At 36.1% G+C, this 19,430-nt stretch overlaps 1 protein-coding gene across 6 annotated transcripts in view; it reads right to left on the bottom strand.

Moving 5' to 3' along the window:
• Positions 1-12,711: 12,711 nt before the first annotated feature.
• Positions 12,712-19,430, bottom strand: part of CDH12 (cadherin 12) — a 537,195-nt gene continuing 530,476 nt past the window's right edge. For all 6 annotated transcript variants that reach the window (XM_068197278.1, XM_068197266.1, XM_068197271.1 and 3 more), the window contains 2 exons: positions 17,482-17,733; positions 12,712-13,984 (listed from right to left, as the gene is read on the bottom strand). In XM_068197278.1, the coding sequence (XP_068053379.1) occupies positions 13,488-13,984; positions 17,482-17,733 (749 nt within the window). In that variant the 3' untranslated portion in view covers positions 12,712-13,487. The remainder of the gene's footprint in view (positions 13,985-17,481; positions 17,734-19,430) is intronic.

The raw sequence follows: 19,430 nt of genomic DNA on the forward strand, positions 1-19,430 counted from the left end.
AGGATAGTTCCATTTTCTGAAATCTTAGTGCTGATCTTATTTCACATGGGCAAAGAAACAGATCAGGTGGTTACCTTCTTATTTCATTGTTATCCTGATAGATCAGTATTTCCATTGTTATACTGATAGAGATGATGACCATTATTTTTTATTTTTCTAAATGTTAGTATAAACCTTTTACCAAATGACTGTGATAGTGATGCTCAAACAGTGCAAGTAGAGCTGAATGGCAGATATCTCTTCTGCAGTACCCTTCTGTCAGAACCCAGAATGTCCCTTGGACACTCTTGGATGTTCCGGGCCCACATCAGAAGCATTTGAGACCCTGGAATGCAGCCACAGACCCCTGTGGCTTTGAACCTGATCCGTGGAACAATTTACCAACCTTGCAGGAAGAACAAGAAATCACAAAAGTTTAGATATTATAGTAGAAGTAGTCACACAGTGAAAGGAAGATTTTTTGAGTGCTGTACAGGGGGGTTTTAGGCCTTGTACAGAGGGGTCTGAGTTTTGTACATGGGGGTCAGAAGTTCTAAGATGGAGGGATTTGGGTGTGCCCTGTCCTCTTTCTTTCTTCTTCCTAACCTCCATGTTCATGGTGATGTTGGCACTCACAGATCGGTTTAGAGTAGAAAGTCACTATTCAATATAGGTGATAGGCATTGGGGAAAAACTATAAACATTTAATACGTAATGTATGATCTAAAAGAGGGCACCAGCCCCCTGGGCGTCGGAGTGTACCTTTGCCTGACTTCTGAACGGACCGCAGCAGTTCAGGAAGAAAATCTTTTAGATAACATACAATAAACTACCTTGAGACCGGATGACTGAAGACTACTGAGTCTTTCTTTGAAGGCACGGATTGGAGGAGAGACTTTTCCACCTTTCCGGGCCACCCCAATCAGGGAGTGAGCCCGGACACCCTTCCCCTAACCATTAAGTCCCAGCTCCCACTGATCTGAACCAAAATCCAGTTTTTCAGACAGATAGCAGTTTGTGGTTTTGCTTACACTACTGTTGCCTTGCACACACTTTAGGAAGTACTTTTAGGTAGTTTAGGAAGTTCTTCTAAGATGTTCTATTGAATGAAGAAATCAAGTCCTTACAGCAAAGTACTCCTTTTGTGCTTACTGTAAGTATGTGTCATAAAACGTCTCTAACTGCCTCCCACCATTTTTCTGGGGAAAGGACTGCATATCTGCCACACTGCATTTCAGACATAGGCATATATCTGACCTGTTCCAAGGAAAAAAGGCTGCTGGCTTATCATCAGCTAGTGTTTTTCAGATGTGTATATTTGTGTTCTGCTCTAAAGAAGTCCTCTTTAGCCGTTTTTCAGTACCAATGAAACACTTGTAAACATTCTTCCTCTAAGACAGAGCATATCAAGCAGCAGGAGGGAGGCAAAGGCTAGAGTGTAACTGGAACATTTAGAGCAGAAGGGGATCGCGATGCCTGTGAGTAGCTGTAGTATGGGTAGAGTACACCACAAAATGATGGTAAGGAGCATATTGATTGTACATAAAGATTCGTAAGGGTTGCAGGACTATTGTGAGTGCTTCAGCAAATTGTTGCCAAAAACATGAGTTAATGGACAGGCAAGAAATAAATTATATGTTTTGGGGTGTGGAAAGTATATCTAAAGGAGCATGATTTTGTAATCCCCTCTAAGTGATCAAGAGTACCAGCAGAGAAGTAATCCTACTTATACCTCAGAACAGATCAATATAATAGTAATTCAAGAGAGAAGTGGCCACCTTCTATAGAAATGATGACATATCACTGCCTATAGATCACAAGAACTTTGGTATCCAAATGATCCATTGTCCAATTTGCTGTAAAAGTGGAAATAATTCTGGAGACGAGACTTAGTGAAATAGGTTAGTGATATAAGCTGAACCTGAGGTCTGGAACATGAAACTAACTCTAGCCTGTATATTAATGCTGAACCTGTGTTTATTTTCCAGCCTGTTTGCATGCCACTACCATACTTTCTTAGCAGTATAACATTTTTCAGTCAGTCATGCTGACTCAGCCAGTCAGGAATTGCAGGCTGGAAAATGTTCTGCCTGACTCCTGTGAAAATATTCAGTGATAGATTCCTCTGTGGTGCTAACAGAGGCTTTAAAGCAACAAAGGCTTTGAAGTCTTTGCAAATTCCTTCTCATTCTTTTTAACCTCATTTTCAGAGGTTGTTTTCAATAGAGAACTGTTGATTGTGCAGCAAACTGAGTAATCTCAATCTGTGTCTCTATACTGGAATCATTCATCCTATTAGAATTGCCAGATTGAAGATGAACTCATTTTTCTTAAGCTCCTTCATATGCTTTGAAATCAATGTATTGAATGTATTAATAATTTTAAAAATTGCTTTGACAATTTTCAATACTTATTGAAAATGGTGAACATTTGGTTTTAAACTCAGTAGTTTAGAATTAATTTGATAAAATATTATGTAAAATACCTTCTTGATGACTGGGTGGAAGTAAAAACATCAACAAAGAATTTAAATACAATTTAATAAACAAAATTAAATAAAATCACATCCATATATATATAATTATTTCTTGTGTAGTAAAAGTATCAGCCTAGTGAACTGCAAAGTGAAAAAAAGTTTCAATGTAAGAAATCTGGGTTTAGAAAAATGGGTGTTATTTTCTGGATACACAATATTCTTTAAAATTTTCATCACATTTTTCTATTTTTAATGGGATTTATTTTGAAAGAAGTAGACTGCTAAAAAAAGTTACTGTCAATTTTTTCCTATTATGCTGTACCTTTTTTATTTCACCGTCTTCTCTACTATTTGTTCTGTGAATCATACTAAAACATTCTGAAATGCTTTAAAGCCATAGTTGAGGAAGCTTCATGTACTAGTTTTAAGCACATTTCCTGTTGAAAATATATTTCCTGTTCTAGTGCCTAGAGTTGCTGAACTAATCTGCTATGCTTTAATAACATTTTAAAATTAAATTTAATGAAAAAATAATAACTAACATAATAAAATATACATGTGTTCAGTGAAAACTTGTTCCATACACCAGAACTCACTTTTCAACTCATAATAGCCAATATATTAATTTAGAAGTCTTGTGTCACTGCAATTCAGGATTATTTCCAGTACAGTTCAAGGTGTTACCGTACTGTAAAAAATACAAGACATCCAGTCTCAAACATTCAAAACACATCACCTGGCAAAAATATATATTAAAAAATTATTAAGTTTTATTGCTTAAAAATGTTTGAGTCCTTAAGTAATTATGTAGAATATTTATATGTCCCGTCACATAGAGTGAAAATAGTGTTCTGATATCTCATTAAAAATTGCTTACTGTTTTTATGTGGACTTTTCATGGATAGACCTTTTGTTCTAAGTTTTACTTCTCAAGCTCTTGGTATCTGAGCATTGCAGGAGAAAGGCAGGGAAGTTCCCTCTGCATATTTTTAATAATTATTATGTGCAGTAGTCTCTTTTACAAGTTTTTTCTCATTTCACAAGTAGAACAAAGTTCTTCAGTTACATTAAATATTGCAGATGCAGCAAGTGCAGAACAGAGAAAAAGAAAAGTTGTTGCACACTTAGAAAAACTTTTTTACTTTCTCTTGATAGATAGTTCTAGAAAGCAACTCTAAGCCAGAGAAAATTCAACTTGATACTTCAAGATTAGCTGTGTCTAGGTGAGTCAGAGCAGCCAATGCATGAGACCAGCACTGAAGGGGAATCAGAGGTACCTGGCTAGATCTTTCTGTGATACAAAATCAGCCAGATAGCAACTTACTAACACAGTTTTTCTAACACATATTAGAAATTGAGCATTCTTTATTGCACATTTGTCACTCTGGAGATCCTTCCCCTAATTGAGTGCCCCAGCATCAGGTGAATGGAGTTTTTTATCATGCACACTGATTACATTAGTCATCCCCTCTTACTTGATGTATGTGTATTAATTTATTTTACATAGTCATACCCCTTGTCAGGAGTCGTTTCATGGCCTTTTGGAGTCTTCTTTGTTGATCTTTAGTGTCTGGTGTCATAATATTTAAGGTGGTCATTCATTGACCCCAGTCTTTGAGTAAGATCAATACTGTGTTTTTGCATGACTCCTGCTTTGTCAGCCTTGCAGAGCTGAGCTGGCAACTTGTTTGCTTAAGTTTCATCTTTATATATTTTTCCAAGCCCATGCTGTTCTGTTTTACTGTCCTTATTGACTGGAGCATTTTCAGTCCCAGTCCTAAGAAACATCCAAAGACCAGCCTGTACTTATTCATGATTAATTGAGTCCAATCTTCTTATAGAATAGACATTTCAGTCTTCATGATGAAGGAAGAAAAATTCCTGGAAGAAATATAATGAATGAAATGTCATTATTTCTCCACACAGGGAAGAAAAGTTTGCCAGGGATTTGAGCTGGTAGAAGGTAAGTATCAGCTGTGGGAGAAGAATCTAGAGGGCCGAGTGCCTTGCTTGTGAGCCTAACTTTTCCTATGGAACATGTGGGTTATGTTTTATGAGCTTGACCTGCTAAATTATCTACTTGTTTACACATAATTTTTATATAGTTTCAGCAGTAGTGTGAGGGGCACAATGATGACCTGAATACACTATTGTAAGAAACAAGATAGTTTACTTGCTGCAATCTTTGCAGTGCTTTAAAACTGGGCTTTTCAATTTTGTGTGCATGCTTGAACTGTTGAGTTATTGCATGGGAGAGAAGGGAGTTTCTTGTTATTGGCAAGTTTAGTTTTTTTCTTCTGTTTTGATTGATTTCTTCAAGTGACTTTTTCAGCCTGTGTGATACACTAAGGCTGTGGCAAATAGGATTCCAGCTGACGATTTAGAAAAGGGAGAATTTCGTCCTGCATTTCAGCAGAATGTAGGTATGTTAGCACTGTCACTGGCCTTCTACCTTACTCTCCACAGAAAACTTACCCTGGTTAGTAAAGAAAGCTTATGGACACTTTCTCATCTGAGAACCTGGCACAATCTTGGGAATAAAAATACTCTTGAGAGCATGTTTTCAATTGTGTGTAAATGAAGTCATGTATGGTATGTAGTTATCTGTGAGAAGTTTCAGATTAGTTGTTCTTCACCGCCCCTTTGGAGGCTGTGCTGAGTCTAGCTGGGATGGAGTTAGCTTTCCTCATAGCAACCCTTTGCACCTGTGAGCAAAGCAGCACTGATCAATACATATATTTTGGCTATTGCTGAGCAGTCAAGGTTTTACTTTCCCCACTCTGCCACTCCAGTGAGGAGGATGGGGATGCACAAGACTTTGGGAGGAGACACAGACAGACCAGATTACCCCGGCTGGCCAAAGGAATATTACGTACCACGTGGTGTCATGCTCAGCAAAAAAGCTGGAGGAAAAGGTTTTTTCTTGGAGGCAGTCTATGTTTTTAGACTGGCGAAGCATTGGTCTCCATGTAGGAAGTGGAGCTGAGTTCATCACTTGGCCTTGGTATGTGGATTTTTTCACGCTTATCTCTTTCCTTCACTTTTTAAACTGTCTTTAACTTATTCCATGAGTTATCTGACTTTCTTTTGCCTATTTTGTCCCCCAGGCCATTGGGGTGGGGAGTGAGTGAGTGGCTATGTGGTGCTTAGGTACTGACTGAGGTTAATCTTCCACAGGGGCTCTATCACATGCAGAAAAAAAGGCAGATTTCTGTATACAGAGAAAATAAGATGCATGATGGAGCCTGGTCAGCTCAGAGACATTAAACAAAAAAGAGAGAACAATTTTGGTTAGCAACATTTTTTCTGATGCATGTTATGTTATTTAATCCTGCAATGCTTTGTGTAAATTCATGCATGGTCTCTGAATTACAGAAGAGCAATGGAAGACATTTATAAGGAATATGTTGCGCCTTACAGTCCTTTGCAGATCATTTCAATGGGAAGAATGGTCCCACTTAGATTTTCCCACATACTTAAGTTTTTTCTGCTGCTGAGTATTTGAAATGGGGATCTCACTCTGGTCATGGCAACAGTTTTCTAGAGCAGTTATCCAGAGGAGTTGTCAAAACACTGTTTCATTAAATCTGAGCCATGGGAGAGCATTCTCCTCTCCATAACCATCAAGAGAGAATTCAAGCACTGCTTTCAGCTTGGGTAACAAAGCACTGTCTTCCAGATAGGCAGCAATTCAGATATGAGTATCTGTCTTTGAACATCTCTGGTCAGCAAATTGCTTCATTAAATAATTTTTCTAATGTTACTTACCATACTCTCTTGACTACATATGATATTAAACATTTTCAATCATATCATTTGGATCAAGCACAAAAACTAATGTATATGATATAAAATTTTAATTTAAATAAACAGAATTGAAATTATAAAAATTTATCGAGAGAGAAAAATGCAGCACTTACCAACTGTGAGACAGCATTACTAGAAGCAATAATCATTCATTGGTGAGTTAAATTCATCAAACCTGAAAAAAGATAAACTAAATTTCTGTTCTCAAATTTCCTCTTTTATGAACTGAAAATTGCTTTACTGTATTTGAAACATTTCTATTTCATTTGTCACTGACAAATCCCCCTTCATTTCATAGAATATATTTTTCTTAATTTAAGACTAAAAAACACAATTGAGCTAAGAAATTTTAGCTTGTTATTCATAGACACAAAAAGATGCTAAATACAAATAGCCATAAAAAAAGCGGACAACTCCAGGGTCCTTCATCTCCTACTCTTTGTATCTCCTTACCTTCACAGAGAGGAGGTGTTTCTACATATTGTGGTAGAATAGGAGAAAATACACTACAGGTTTTGTTTTTGTAGTTAGTTTTTTTTCTTTTTCACACTCATTGTCTGATTTTTGCCTATGTAATTTGGCAGAACATTAATTTGATGTTTGTTCATTCATTGTTCATTTGCATCTTATGCAAACACAAGCTACAGTTCTGCACCTGTCGTCCTGTGTTCTATACTTTTTGGTCAAATATTTCTAGTGTGAAACTTTAGCTGTAGTCATTTATGCAGCAAGACCCACAAATGGGAACATAATGAATTCACAGGGGAATAAAGATCCAACTTCAAAGTAACCCAAACAACCTAAAGCAGCAATGGCTGAATGCAATGGGAGCATTTGAATAATATTAAATTTATCCTCTGACCTCAATGCTCTGACAAAATAAACTCCAAGGGCAAAATTAAGAATATAAAATTTAAAATGTAACTATTTACTGCAGTTATGTGACCAAATAATATAAGACAAACTTTTAAGGCATATTTATTTGTAACCCCTCTTAATATGACTTCAGTTCCTCAGCATACACCTTTTTGTTTATACTTCTTGAATTGTCCTTTTTGATGGAGGAACACAGTAGAAAAACATGCATTTGAGTGTAAGTACAGTGTTCAATATTTGAAAGCAATAAATCACATCTAACATTACAACACATAGCAGGGGGGCAGTAGTTTGCATTCTAGAATAGTGGACTAATACTGGCCCCTTTTCTAGTCAGTCACTTCATTCTCCCCTCTCTTTTTCAGATGTTCTTGGAACACAGGAATGTAACCAAGACAGCTAACAAAGTGAAACACATACGAAAGAGGACATGTATTGTAGAGGTTATCTTCTTTATGCAGCAATGATTTTTTTTTTAATATAGACTAAGCCAAACTGTGTCATCACCCCTAACAGCAATCAGTGTTAGTGTCCCTGTTAAAGACAGAAAAGTGTAAGGACTATATTAGGTGTGCAGTATTGAAGGAAATACAGCAATTACAATGGTTAAAATCTGATGGAAATAACAAAATATGCACGCATATAAGCATGTGAGATTTATTAAATAAGAAAAAAACTTTTTATCTATGCAACCTGGAAAATTAGAACTGAGAGAATTTTGATATGAAAATTTTGATCAAGTAAATTTACAATAAAATCATAATAAGAAAATAAGTTAGTCAAACTTTAGTAGTAAACTTTTACTCAGCACTGGCAGAAGCTGAGATGCCAGCAAAACACCAAGAAACCAACCACGTTATGTGACTCCCCAGATGCTAATCAAAGCACTATTCAAGAACACATGCAGCCAGATGTGATTCCTATATATTAAGCAACCCACAAACTATCAGTTTTTCAGGACTTTGTCAAACCTCTTTTTCAACTTTTTTAAACTCTGAGCTTCCATGATTCTCTCAGCTAGTTATCATGTGAAGAACCACATCTTGTTTTTTTTAGTTTCACCCTTACATCTACTAGTTTCATGGGATGCCCCTTACTTCTTGTACTGGAAATTACAGTAAATAATTTATCCCTCTCCACTCTATCCTCATTGCTAGTAACTGTATAGATTGTTACTCTCTTCCTTCATTCCTACCTCAACTGGGTCACTGAAATAAGTCTTAGTTACTATGGATGGAGCTTTGAGAAATTTGATCTAGCGGGAGTTGTCCCTGCCCATGTTGGGAGGTTGGAACTAGATGGAACTAGGGTCTTTAAGGTCTCTTTCCAACACAAACCATTTTGTGATTCTGTGATTCTACTCTGCTTATGTAGTTAGGCCCCTAGTACTATTGAGCTTACTCAAGCTAAGGAGTCCAAGTATGATTTTATCACAAGTCACAAAATGGATGAGGCTGGAAGATACCTCTGGAGATTATCTAGTCCAGCCTTCCTGCTTATAACAGGGTCAATTACAGCAGGTTTCTCAGGAAAAAATCCAGTTTTGTTTTGAAGATCTCCAAGGTTGGATACATGACAATGTTTCTGGGCAACAGGATCAACTGTTTAGCAATTTGATAGTAAAACACCTTTTTTTCTTGCATTTTAATGTAATTTCATGCACTTCAATTTAAGTTCATTAACTCTTGTCCTGACACTGGGCTCCACTGAGAAACACCTTTCTCCACCTTGTTTACTTCCATCCATCAGGTATTTATAAACGTTGATAAGATTTCCCTGAGTCCTGGGAAGGAATTTGATTGGAAAAACAGGCATGAAAGTAAGATTTAAAAAATTACCTGTGAATTTTAGTTGAAAATTAAAGTTGAATAAAAGAAGCCTATGAATTAAATAAATAAGTTAAAAAACACTCCAAAGGACCACCAAAAAGCTCTAGGTACTTCTCTTAGTTTTGTTCAAAATAGCAATGGTTGCTGGTGTTCTGACAAGTTATCTGATTCTTGATTTAAATGAGAACAGAAAAGGATTCAGGTTATTATACATTTTCCATTACAAAAAGGTTGTGAATGAGTGTAATATATAATTTGATTTTCATTCACACTGAAATGTCACCTCAGTAGGGTTATTATTGGGGGTCATTTCATTATTTGCTTTCATTAAGTTTTTCAAAGCTCAAGTATGTTTTTATACACAGGGGATTTGAAAGTCTATGCTAATAACAATCATAATAATAAAAGTAATAATATTACTGCAAAACCAGTACAACCTCAAATCTCAACAAATAAAATACAGTTATTAATGTAATATTGAATACCTTTAACCCAGTGAATTATTACCTTTTCTTCTTGTATTCATTCACTATAGATCTGTTATTCCATAGCAACACAGTCTTACCTCTCATCTCAGTAATGAAGGCAAACCTAATATGAATATAGCATCTGCAGAACCAAATTTTTAGCAGTGTAAAATATAGGAAGTGTTTATGATGATATGGAAATCTTACTGTTAAAGCAAGAATACTTTGAAGGCAATCTCTAGAACAATATTATTAGTAAACTATGGAGTCATTTATTGGTCTTTGGTTCATAATGAACTCTGCTTCCAAAACTTAGAGTAAATCCACAGTAACTGTGATTATATTTCAAACAGTGAAATTTAGCCAATATATAAAGTAACTAAAAATCATGAAAGTATAAAATATTCAACCATATCTTTGTGCAGGAGACATAATCTACTGTCATTGCTTTCCAAATCCTTGCTCTTTGACTCGCTGTCATTTTTTCAGATCTGTGTTATGAGAATAGCAGTAATTTCAGATTTATGTGGTAGAGGTCTTAAATCCAAATATGAACAATCTTTTATATTCTGATTCCACATAGAAATTTTATGAAATTCCCTAAGTATTGACATTTTCAGTTTTCTTGAGAGGGCAGGGAAGATTTTTTTCCTTCTTCCCTGAAATTCCTTTCAGATGTTCTGTTATACATTTGTCTTCAATTGTGCATATCTATGATGTAAGTTTAGTAGTTGACTTTCCTTAGATCCACTCTTAGCTGAATGCTTTATTTCAGCACCAATAGTGTATGTCATAATTAGTTAACTTAAAAAGTGGAATTTTTTGTGCCAGTGAAGTATTTCAATTACTTCGTATGCAGAAAGTATTTTACAGAATTTTGTGATTTGCAGGGTGTGCACTATTGGGACATTTGGGCTAATGTTAAATGTGTATATACTAGTACTCTATTTTTGGAAGTTAAAACAAAAACATTCTCTCTATTCTGTGCCTTTTATATATTTTCTTAGCTTCTTGACACTCTGATGGCATTTCAAGTTTTGGCAGAAAGAGAGACATCCACTTCAACATCTTTACTGTGCAAGGGTTTGTTTTAAGATATAATGTGTAAAACCAGAAGAAATTAACTGATACAATTTACATGTGTACTGGGGCTCCCTAGTCCTTCTGACTTCATGTCATCTCAGATGCCTTGGCATATTTCAATTATTTTAAATTTCATTTTTCTTTAATTATCATTTAGAAAGTAAGATGTTAAAAACCTAATATCTTCTAGAAAGGGAGTGAAAGAACATGGAATTAAACACAAATTTCCTGAATCCCAGGTTATGAATAAATGAAAAGCAATTCCTTTCCTTAATTCTACAGAACTGTTTACAAAAAATACCCCTATTATGTTAAAAGTGTTTGATCACTCTTCAAAAATGGTCTTAAAATATTTTAATTATATATTTTCAGGGCACTTTTGTAAATAATTGCTTTTTTTTTCTAAAATATTCCTGGATGTATATTAATAATGTGATAGCAATATCTCAGCTACAAATACTTAAATGTCAAAAATATACACTTGATATTCAATTTTGATATTGATTTAACATACAGCCACTCACTGTCATATACAGATTGTGTGTAGCAGCACGTTAAAGATCGCATTTTCTGTCTACCCATTTTGGAAGTCAGACTCACATATAAACTGTCCAGCTTAGAACAAAAGCCTACCTATTCAAGACAACTGATGTTCAGCCAGTATGCACTACAAATACAGAGAATTTCCTCAGGAGAAAGCATGCCTCATGTTGTCAAAAAAGTCAACTACCCTCACTTAAGGTGATTTTACTATTGAAAGGCATATACAGGACTAACACAGTTGCTGAGAGCAGGGTTTGGTTACAAGACTGCACATCTGAAAATGATCAGAGTGAGATGTTTGTTTTAGTTGTGGCAACAGGGTAGGAAGCATTGCCATGCACATGCTACATGAGGAAGCTTTGCTAATTAGGTGTGACTCTTGTATGAATCTAGTCTCAGTTGTGACTAGTAGAAAATATAAATATTTCTTTTTTTATCCAGCTCTGTTTTAGGCCTGCTGTGCACCATCAAGTTGCTTTTGACATACTGTCAAGACGTGTGAAAATTTAAAACAATCTTCTACACGAAAATTTCTATGCTGTTGTTTCTATGGGCTCTATCACTTCATCTGCTTCCCTGTCCTGTGAGGAGAGAACTTTTATTGGTTTAATCTGTCTTTAGGGAACACAGGATACCTTTCCTGAAAACAATAAAAACCACAAAATTTCCTTGTTGCCATTTGCTGTGTGTCTTCCTTAGCACGCTGCTGGTATAAGCTACAACAATTGTGCTTTTGATGTGGCCCTGTCCAATTGTACTGAATGATCCAAAACTCATTTAAAATATGCACCTTTCAAAGTCTTATTGAGAGGTTAATTTATATAATGTTGACATATCTTCCTATTTCCCCCAGAGGATAAAGGGAAACTTATGGACATTAATGTCAGACTTGTGAGACATGTATATATGATTGTTATTAATTCTTTAGCTATACAAAAGGTAAGCTATAGAACTGAGGTCAATAAAAGACTTCTGGTTCAAGAGAGACTCAGGCTGACCTTGGCAGTGCCATTAATCATGAGTAGAGCTTAAACAGATTGTATAGCACTGCAGAGACTTTGGAAGGAGAATATAAGGATATATGCACTTTGGGAGCCATAAACCATTGTCTCACAAAATGCTATGCCTTAGATCATCAGAAAAAGTCACATAAAATAGTTTTGCAAGACATTTTCCAAGACACAATGCCTTGTGCATATCTGAACTTCTGTCATCTGCACAGCTACATTTAGGCATGGGTATATACATAAAGAGTGGACAAAAGTGCTGGTTTATATATTTATTCTGATTCTGTTTAAATTTTGTCAAGAACAAAATTAAGAAATTGTCCAACCCCAAAAGGTTTTCTAAAATGTTTCCTGTGGGTGTGGTAGTGAAATATGGTGATATGCTGATCTGTAGCAGATGGTCAATGGAAAAATAACTATATTTATAATATATATGATTATGGTGCCTACAGAGTAACAATCTAACGGCAAAGAAAAGTGGTGTGGAGTTATTTACATGTACTTCTTTAGTGATACTTACAATGGAAAAGGTGTCTTGGTACTCAAAGTACAATAATAGTCTTTAAAAACCCTCTCCGTTTTTACGTTCTTATAATAGTCTCATTTCAAAAGAAGAGGGAGAGACATGGGAAGTTTCCTTCACATCAGGGAATATCTGTTTTCATCTTTTTATTATTTTGGAAAAATGTAGTATTTGTATGAACATTTTAAATATTCACTGATGTACGCTAAGATATTTTCCTTTTTAATTTGGGCTTTACATCTTCAAAGTGAGCAATAGCATTTTAAATTTAAATTTTAGGTGAAACTCTAGAAGAGGAAATATGATGTCTCGACATACTGTTTTCTTTAAAAAAAGGACAACAAACATAACCCCCAAACACAATATACACACCCCCCTCCTCCCCCACAGTTCTAGTCATTAGATACTCCAGGAAGTGATCTCCATTTTTTTTCCAAAAGAAGTCAGCATGTTGCTATTGCTTCTTGTCTTAAAGTTCATGTTTGATTTACCATTCAGTTTTGTAACACCATCACAGCAGACAGTTTACTACTTAAATGATAAAAGTTTCAATAGGCACTTTAGTGGAATTACGAAAAAGCTACCACTCTTCCACCATGATGCCAGAAAGCTACCTTCTTTCTAAGTCAGGTCAGTAAACTGCACCTTGTAGGCCTGAGCTTGTCTCAGTGTAATTCCAGAGTAGCAAAATAACAACAACAAAGACCTGTGTATATTACAGGATTTATCATCCTTTCTCTAATCAAACCAAAACTGACGGTATGATAAATGTAGTAACTTGCTGGAAACAATTGCTGTCTTTTATAATCAAAGTAATTGTCTTTTATAAAGCTTAGGTTTATTTTTTCAATTTGTTGTTGGTTTGCTTTTCTTTTTGTTTCACTGTTGTAGTTGTACTTAAGTGACTTTGTCAGGGTTATAACTTTCTTCTCCAAACATATCTGCCAAGATCTTAAAGCGAGGTCCCCAGTCACTCAGATAGTCATAATCCTGATCTGCCTCTGTAGTTAGGGAGTCTATAGAGCTCAGAGACTCTGCAACAGATCCATTTCCTTCATATGCATAGGTTGCCAAGGAGTCATAAGGGGGTGCAGATGGATCTACATCATTTTCCTGCAGCCTTTGATTAATGAAATCTCTTATGTCTGTGTTATCTTCTGCTGGTGGTCTGTGGCGCGTAAAACGCAAGGTGTCTGGTTTTATGTCCCTGCGTATTTTATTATCTTCAATCACTTTGGGATTTCTCAGGGCACCTATGTCAAAAGCCTGGGTGTCCTCTTCTCCACCTCCTTCATCATCATAATGGATAACATTATCTCTGATGTCTTCTTTAGAGGTCATCAGGGTGTCTTTTTTCTTCTGCCTCCGTAGTGCTACATACAGTACCACAATGACTGTAATGAGAGACAATTAAAGATAAGACATGCAGAGAAATAAGTTAATACTTTGATGACACGTCATTATATCTTTCTTTGAGAGCCACAAGCAATCAAAGTGACTTTTGTCCTTAGAAAAGAACAGTGAAAAATTATTTGCTCTTTGACATGTGAGTCTAACTTTCCTAAGTGCTTGCTGTACTGCTGGAGAAAGTACCAAATAATTTTCCTGCTGGCCTGCTTTGCAAACAAATAGAATTGAGCAGGACTTCAGATTTTTAGTTCAGAGAGACAGAGATGTGATTTTTTAAAAAATATTTTCTATAGAAAAATAGAGAAAAGAACCCTAAATTTTCACATTGAAGACAAGAATAAAAAACTAAACCAAAGCCCTAACCAAAAGAGTATTACAGAAAAAAAAAGGAATTTTGAATAATAAATAATTTGAATAATTTCAAATTTGGAATTTTTGAAATGCAGAAACAATAATCCTACTGTATCTTTTTATACAGTACACTTCAGCCTCTTCAGGAATCTGCTTCAAAATATTACTTGCTATAAGGTTCTGGAGAGAAGAGTGGCCTAGGAGAGCTGGTTGATTTTCAAGTATCATGTCCTCCAAACTCAACAGCGGTCCAACCTGAGGAGCAGGAAATCAAGAAAAGGCAGCAGGAGCCCTGCATTGATGAATAAGAAGCTCTTGACTAAACTCAGTGATAAAAAAAGAGGCATCTAAGAGTTGACAACAGTGACAGGTGAGCCAGTAGGAATATAGAGTGACAGTCTGAACATGCAAGAATGCGGTAAGGAAAGACAAAGCCTGCATGGTGCTGTCTCAGAAGGGACATGAAGGGTAGGAAGAAGGGTTTGTACAAGTAAGACAGAAAGAAATAGTAGAAAGATAAAGGTGGGCCCACTGCTGAATGGGGCAGGGGAGCTGTTTCCAAATGACACAGAAAAGGCCAACCTAGTCAGCAACTTCTTTGACTCTGTCTTTTTTTTGTAAAGTTGTCCTTCAGTAATTCCATGTCTCTGAGACCAGAGGGAACATCTGGAATAAGAAAGACCTAATGCTTGGTGGAAGAGGATCAGGTTAAAGAATACTTGAACAAACTGGACACACAAGTGCATGGGATATGGTGAGTTACACACATGAATGATGAGGAGGGTGACTGCTATCTTTGTGAGGCTATTTGTGATAATTTTTGAAAGGTCATGGTGACTGAGAAAGGTTTCTGAGAACTGGAGCAAGTGTGACTCCTATTTTCAAACAGGGCAAGAAGAATGAGCTAGGGAACTAGAGCAGTCAGTCAGTCTCCCCTTGATTTTTAAGACAGTGATAGAGAAAAAAATTCCGGAAACTAAGAAGGAGCGTAAGAGCAGTAGGCATGAATTTATAAAAGTGAAATTGTGCTTAACTCACTTGATAGCTTTCTACAGTAAGGTGACTGGTTGATGAAGGGAGAAAAGTGCAATAATTTTATCCTGACTCTAGAAAAGCTTTTGATATTATCTTTCATAATAATGTTGTCAGAAAACCTGAGAAAATGTGGATTATACAAGCAGATGGTGAGGTGGATTGCAAAGCTGCCAAAATGACAGACTGTAAAGGTTGTGAGCAATATTTCAAATACCAGATGGATGCCAATCTCTAATAAAGTACCACAGGATTTGGTACTGGGACTACTTTTGTTTAATATTTTCATAAATAGCCTGGATGGTGGGATGGAGTGCACTCTCAGCAAGTTTTCAGGCAATAAAAAAAGAGTGGTTGTGCCACTGTTCAAAGGGATCTCATCAGGCTGAGGGAGTGGGCCAAAAGGAACTCCATGATGTTAAACAAATAGAAATTACAAGTCTCAAACACAGAGAGGAGTAACTGCCTACTGTAGACGGTGTTGGCCAACTCACCAGAAAGTAGCTTGATGGATGAGGCCTTGCGATCCTGGTGGACAACAAGTTCACCATGAGCCATCAATGTGCCCTTGTGCCAAAGAAGATCAACAGCATATGGAACTGCATTACGAGAAACATTGCTAGCAGGTCTAGTGAGATGTTCATTGCCCTCTGCTCATCTTTGCTTATGCACACTCGGAGTTCTGGGTCCAGTTCTCGCTCCTCATTAAAAGATGGACATGGACACCCTGATGTGAGTCCAGTGTAGAACCACAAAGATGATTAAGGGATGGGACCATCTGCCACACAAGGAGGGGCTAATCGACAGGTCTGCTCATTCTGGAGAAGGTGCAGTGGGATCTTACCGATGTAAATAGATACCTGATGGATGGAAGTAAAGATAGAGCCAGGCTTTTCTGAGGGGTGTGCTGTCACAGGACAAGAGGCAATGGGCACAAACTGAAATGCAGAAAGTTCCATTAAAATGTAAGAAAAAAAGGCTTTATCACCAGGATGTCAAGCAGTGGAATATGTTGCCCAGAGAAGCTGTGGGGTACCCATTCTGGTCTAACTAGAATTGTGGCAAAGGAGACAGCATTCTTCCTGCTTCAGAAAAACTGAAGTTGTTTTGTTTATTTGGTTTTCAGGTTTTTTTAAATTCTTCAGAATGAGTGTATATGTGAATATAACTGCTACTCCATGGAAAGTGTGACCATTTGACATTCTTTTTCTGATTTGAAAAAATATTTTTCTCACAACATAATTTTTTGACACAGAGCAGAAATCCTGACTTTTATCCACTCTTACTCAGAAGCTATTTTTGTAACCCTGAGCCTTTAGTAACTTACTTAAGTGGCACATGCATCATCCAAATGCAATGAGGTATCCACATTATATTCTATGTCAAGAGCTATTTTTGGCCCATTAGGCTATCATGGGACCTTGGATGCCACTAGTATCAAAACTAGGCATAGGCCAGCATCTGTAAGACTCAATCTGATTTCTAAAGCCCACATTGTGCCTGTGTAAGTTTTAAAGTTGGGTTTATTTCATTAGCAGTTGCTTCGGGCTATATTACAAGTAAGATGCACTTTTGATATGCTGGAAATAACACAGTATATAAATATAAGGTAGAACATATAATAATGCCACCTTATGAAATCAATGCCTGGCTGAAATAAAAAAATCTTCCTGTGAAGCTTAATATAGATGAAGCCAGTAACAGTCTATGTTACAATTATTTTCTCCTCTTCTATTTATGCATTCTCCTTTTGCTTAAGTGGGCATGAAGAATTAAATAAAAACTCTTACTATGTTCTTACTGCTGTTACTGTCAGTAGGACGTGTCTACCTTAGTAATAATCTAAAAAAAATAATATTTCAAGAAAGATATTTAAAATAATTTCAGAGAAAAAATTATTTGGGTTCCATTGAAAACTGATTCTCTTAATGCAATAAGAGATACTGCATAGGTTAGCAGATTCAAAGTCATGAGCAGTGCTTTGGGATATTCTTCTAGAAATAAACAGCCACACATTTTCCATGGCTTTTGTTAAAAACTAGGTGAAGCTAGTGAATAATCAGAGTAAAGGACTTTGCAGGGTTTCATGAGTACTAACCTAGAAGTATAACAATACACAACAAGATTGCAATCAAAGCTCCTGTGCTGAGGCCGACAGGTAAGAAGATTGCTTCCACGTTGCAGGACTGAATGGTGCCATCAGAATCACATCTGCAAACACGGATAGTCAAAGTGTTTGTGCTGCTCTGGACAGGGTAACTGCTGTCTTCAATTACTACTGGAAGAAAGTACAGCTCTTGCTGTCTTCTGCTGTAGCCATTTCTCCTGGTTTCAATCCCAGCTGTGTTGTCTGTAAAACATGACAGTCATTAGAAGATTTTTATTGTGTACTTCACTCCATGTTGTAGCTTGTATCACCCTCAGTAATAGGCTGGTATTTCATATTTGAAACTTGGTGAATGACATGCATTACATAATTGCCTTGCTTTGCTGTTACAGAAGGTATTGTATTCTGACTGGTACAGTTAGTTTTTGCAGAGCCTTCAACAATATTCCTTTTCTTGTAAATCTTTTAACAGCTGAAATTTCAAAGAAGATAAAAATAACTAAAAAATCCCTGAACAAAACATTATAAGTGTGATTCTGAAGACTTTTCAGGTTTTTTTTTCACTTGATCTCCTTACATTCTAACCCTGTGGTCCAAAGGATTTTGATTGCATGTGAATTTAGAATCATGTTTCTATCAACTAATTAATTACCTTAAAAATAAAAATTCATATACATGGACAATATGCAATCATTTTGGCTTTCCTGCTCCATTAAAAATAACTAGAGAAATAAACTGAGTACTAAAAAAATCAGTACAGTTTCCATCAATTACTCAACTTTTAGACATGTATCATTTGTTCCCAGTTAGTTATTGCTGTTTTTCCTGAATCAAAGTAGCAAGGAAATGATGTAAAGATTAAAATAATTACGTTAAAAGCAAAACCAAAATTAATTTTGCAGGGAATTAATGAGATGACAGAACTAAATGAAAGTAACCTGCTGCAATTACTATTTTTTTATCTCTCCTATATGCTTTGTTGTATTTCTTTAAAGATGCAACATCATGGTTTTCATTCCTCAGAGGTTTGTTATGTGGTAGAAGGATGAAGGGCTCTGAATTTCACCCTCAATTACTGATATGGAGTTCTGATTAAGGATAATAAGAAGGAACCCTAAATATCCAAAATTAGGTATGTTATGTTTAGATGCCATTGAGAAGGTGCATAGCTAAAAAAATGTTTCAGACACCTCCTTGTCATCAAACTCAAACATGGACAGGTCAAGTTCAGTTACACTTAGTTTTGAAAAGAAAAAATGTCTCTGAATAATTTGAATCAAACCAGCTTCCATCTTCAGCTTTTTCTTTTTCTCTATGAGTAATCACCTGCACTGTATAAAAAGTTTAAGAACTAATTTGAAGACATTCACTTTAATCTTATTTCTATTATTTTTTCCATATTTTTATTATTAGAATGATTTATATAATTTTTTTTTCTTCTCATTGAAACACTGAAGATCACTTTAGTAGCTTACAATGCAACTAAATGACTTTCCATCCTTCTTCGAGAAGAATCAATCAGATCAACCTCTTAACTACTTGATTTTGAACACATTTGCTGCTCTTTTATGACCCCTTTCAATTGTTCAAAGTTCTTTTGAGAATATGAACACAAGTAGGTGTTTGAACTCTACACAGAAGAGTCTAGAGAAGCTGAGATAACTTCTGGTTCTTCAATCTGTTGGCAATAAATTAATTTATAGGATATGTGTGAGAAAAGGAAATTCTGTCTCTTACATGAGCAATGGAGTGTACTCCCCATGGAAGCTACCCTCTAGAGAGCAGAGTAAGGCCAGCAAAACAGGAAGAGGGAGATCTGCAGTCCCTTTGGAAGCACTCCAGCTCTGCCAGGGCATCACTTCTATTAACACAGTGGATTGATCCCAGTGCTGCTGAAAGGAAACCTTGAGCTTCTGTTTCGCTCCAGTCCTCATTAAGTT

Source organism: Anomalospiza imberbis, chromosome 1 (assembly GCF_031753505.1).
Source record: "Anomalospiza imberbis isolate Cuckoo-Finch-1a 21T00152 chromosome 1, ASM3175350v1, whole genome shotgun sequence".
Classification (NCBI taxonomy): Eukaryota; Metazoa; Chordata; class Aves; order Passeriformes; family Viduidae; genus Anomalospiza; species Anomalospiza imberbis.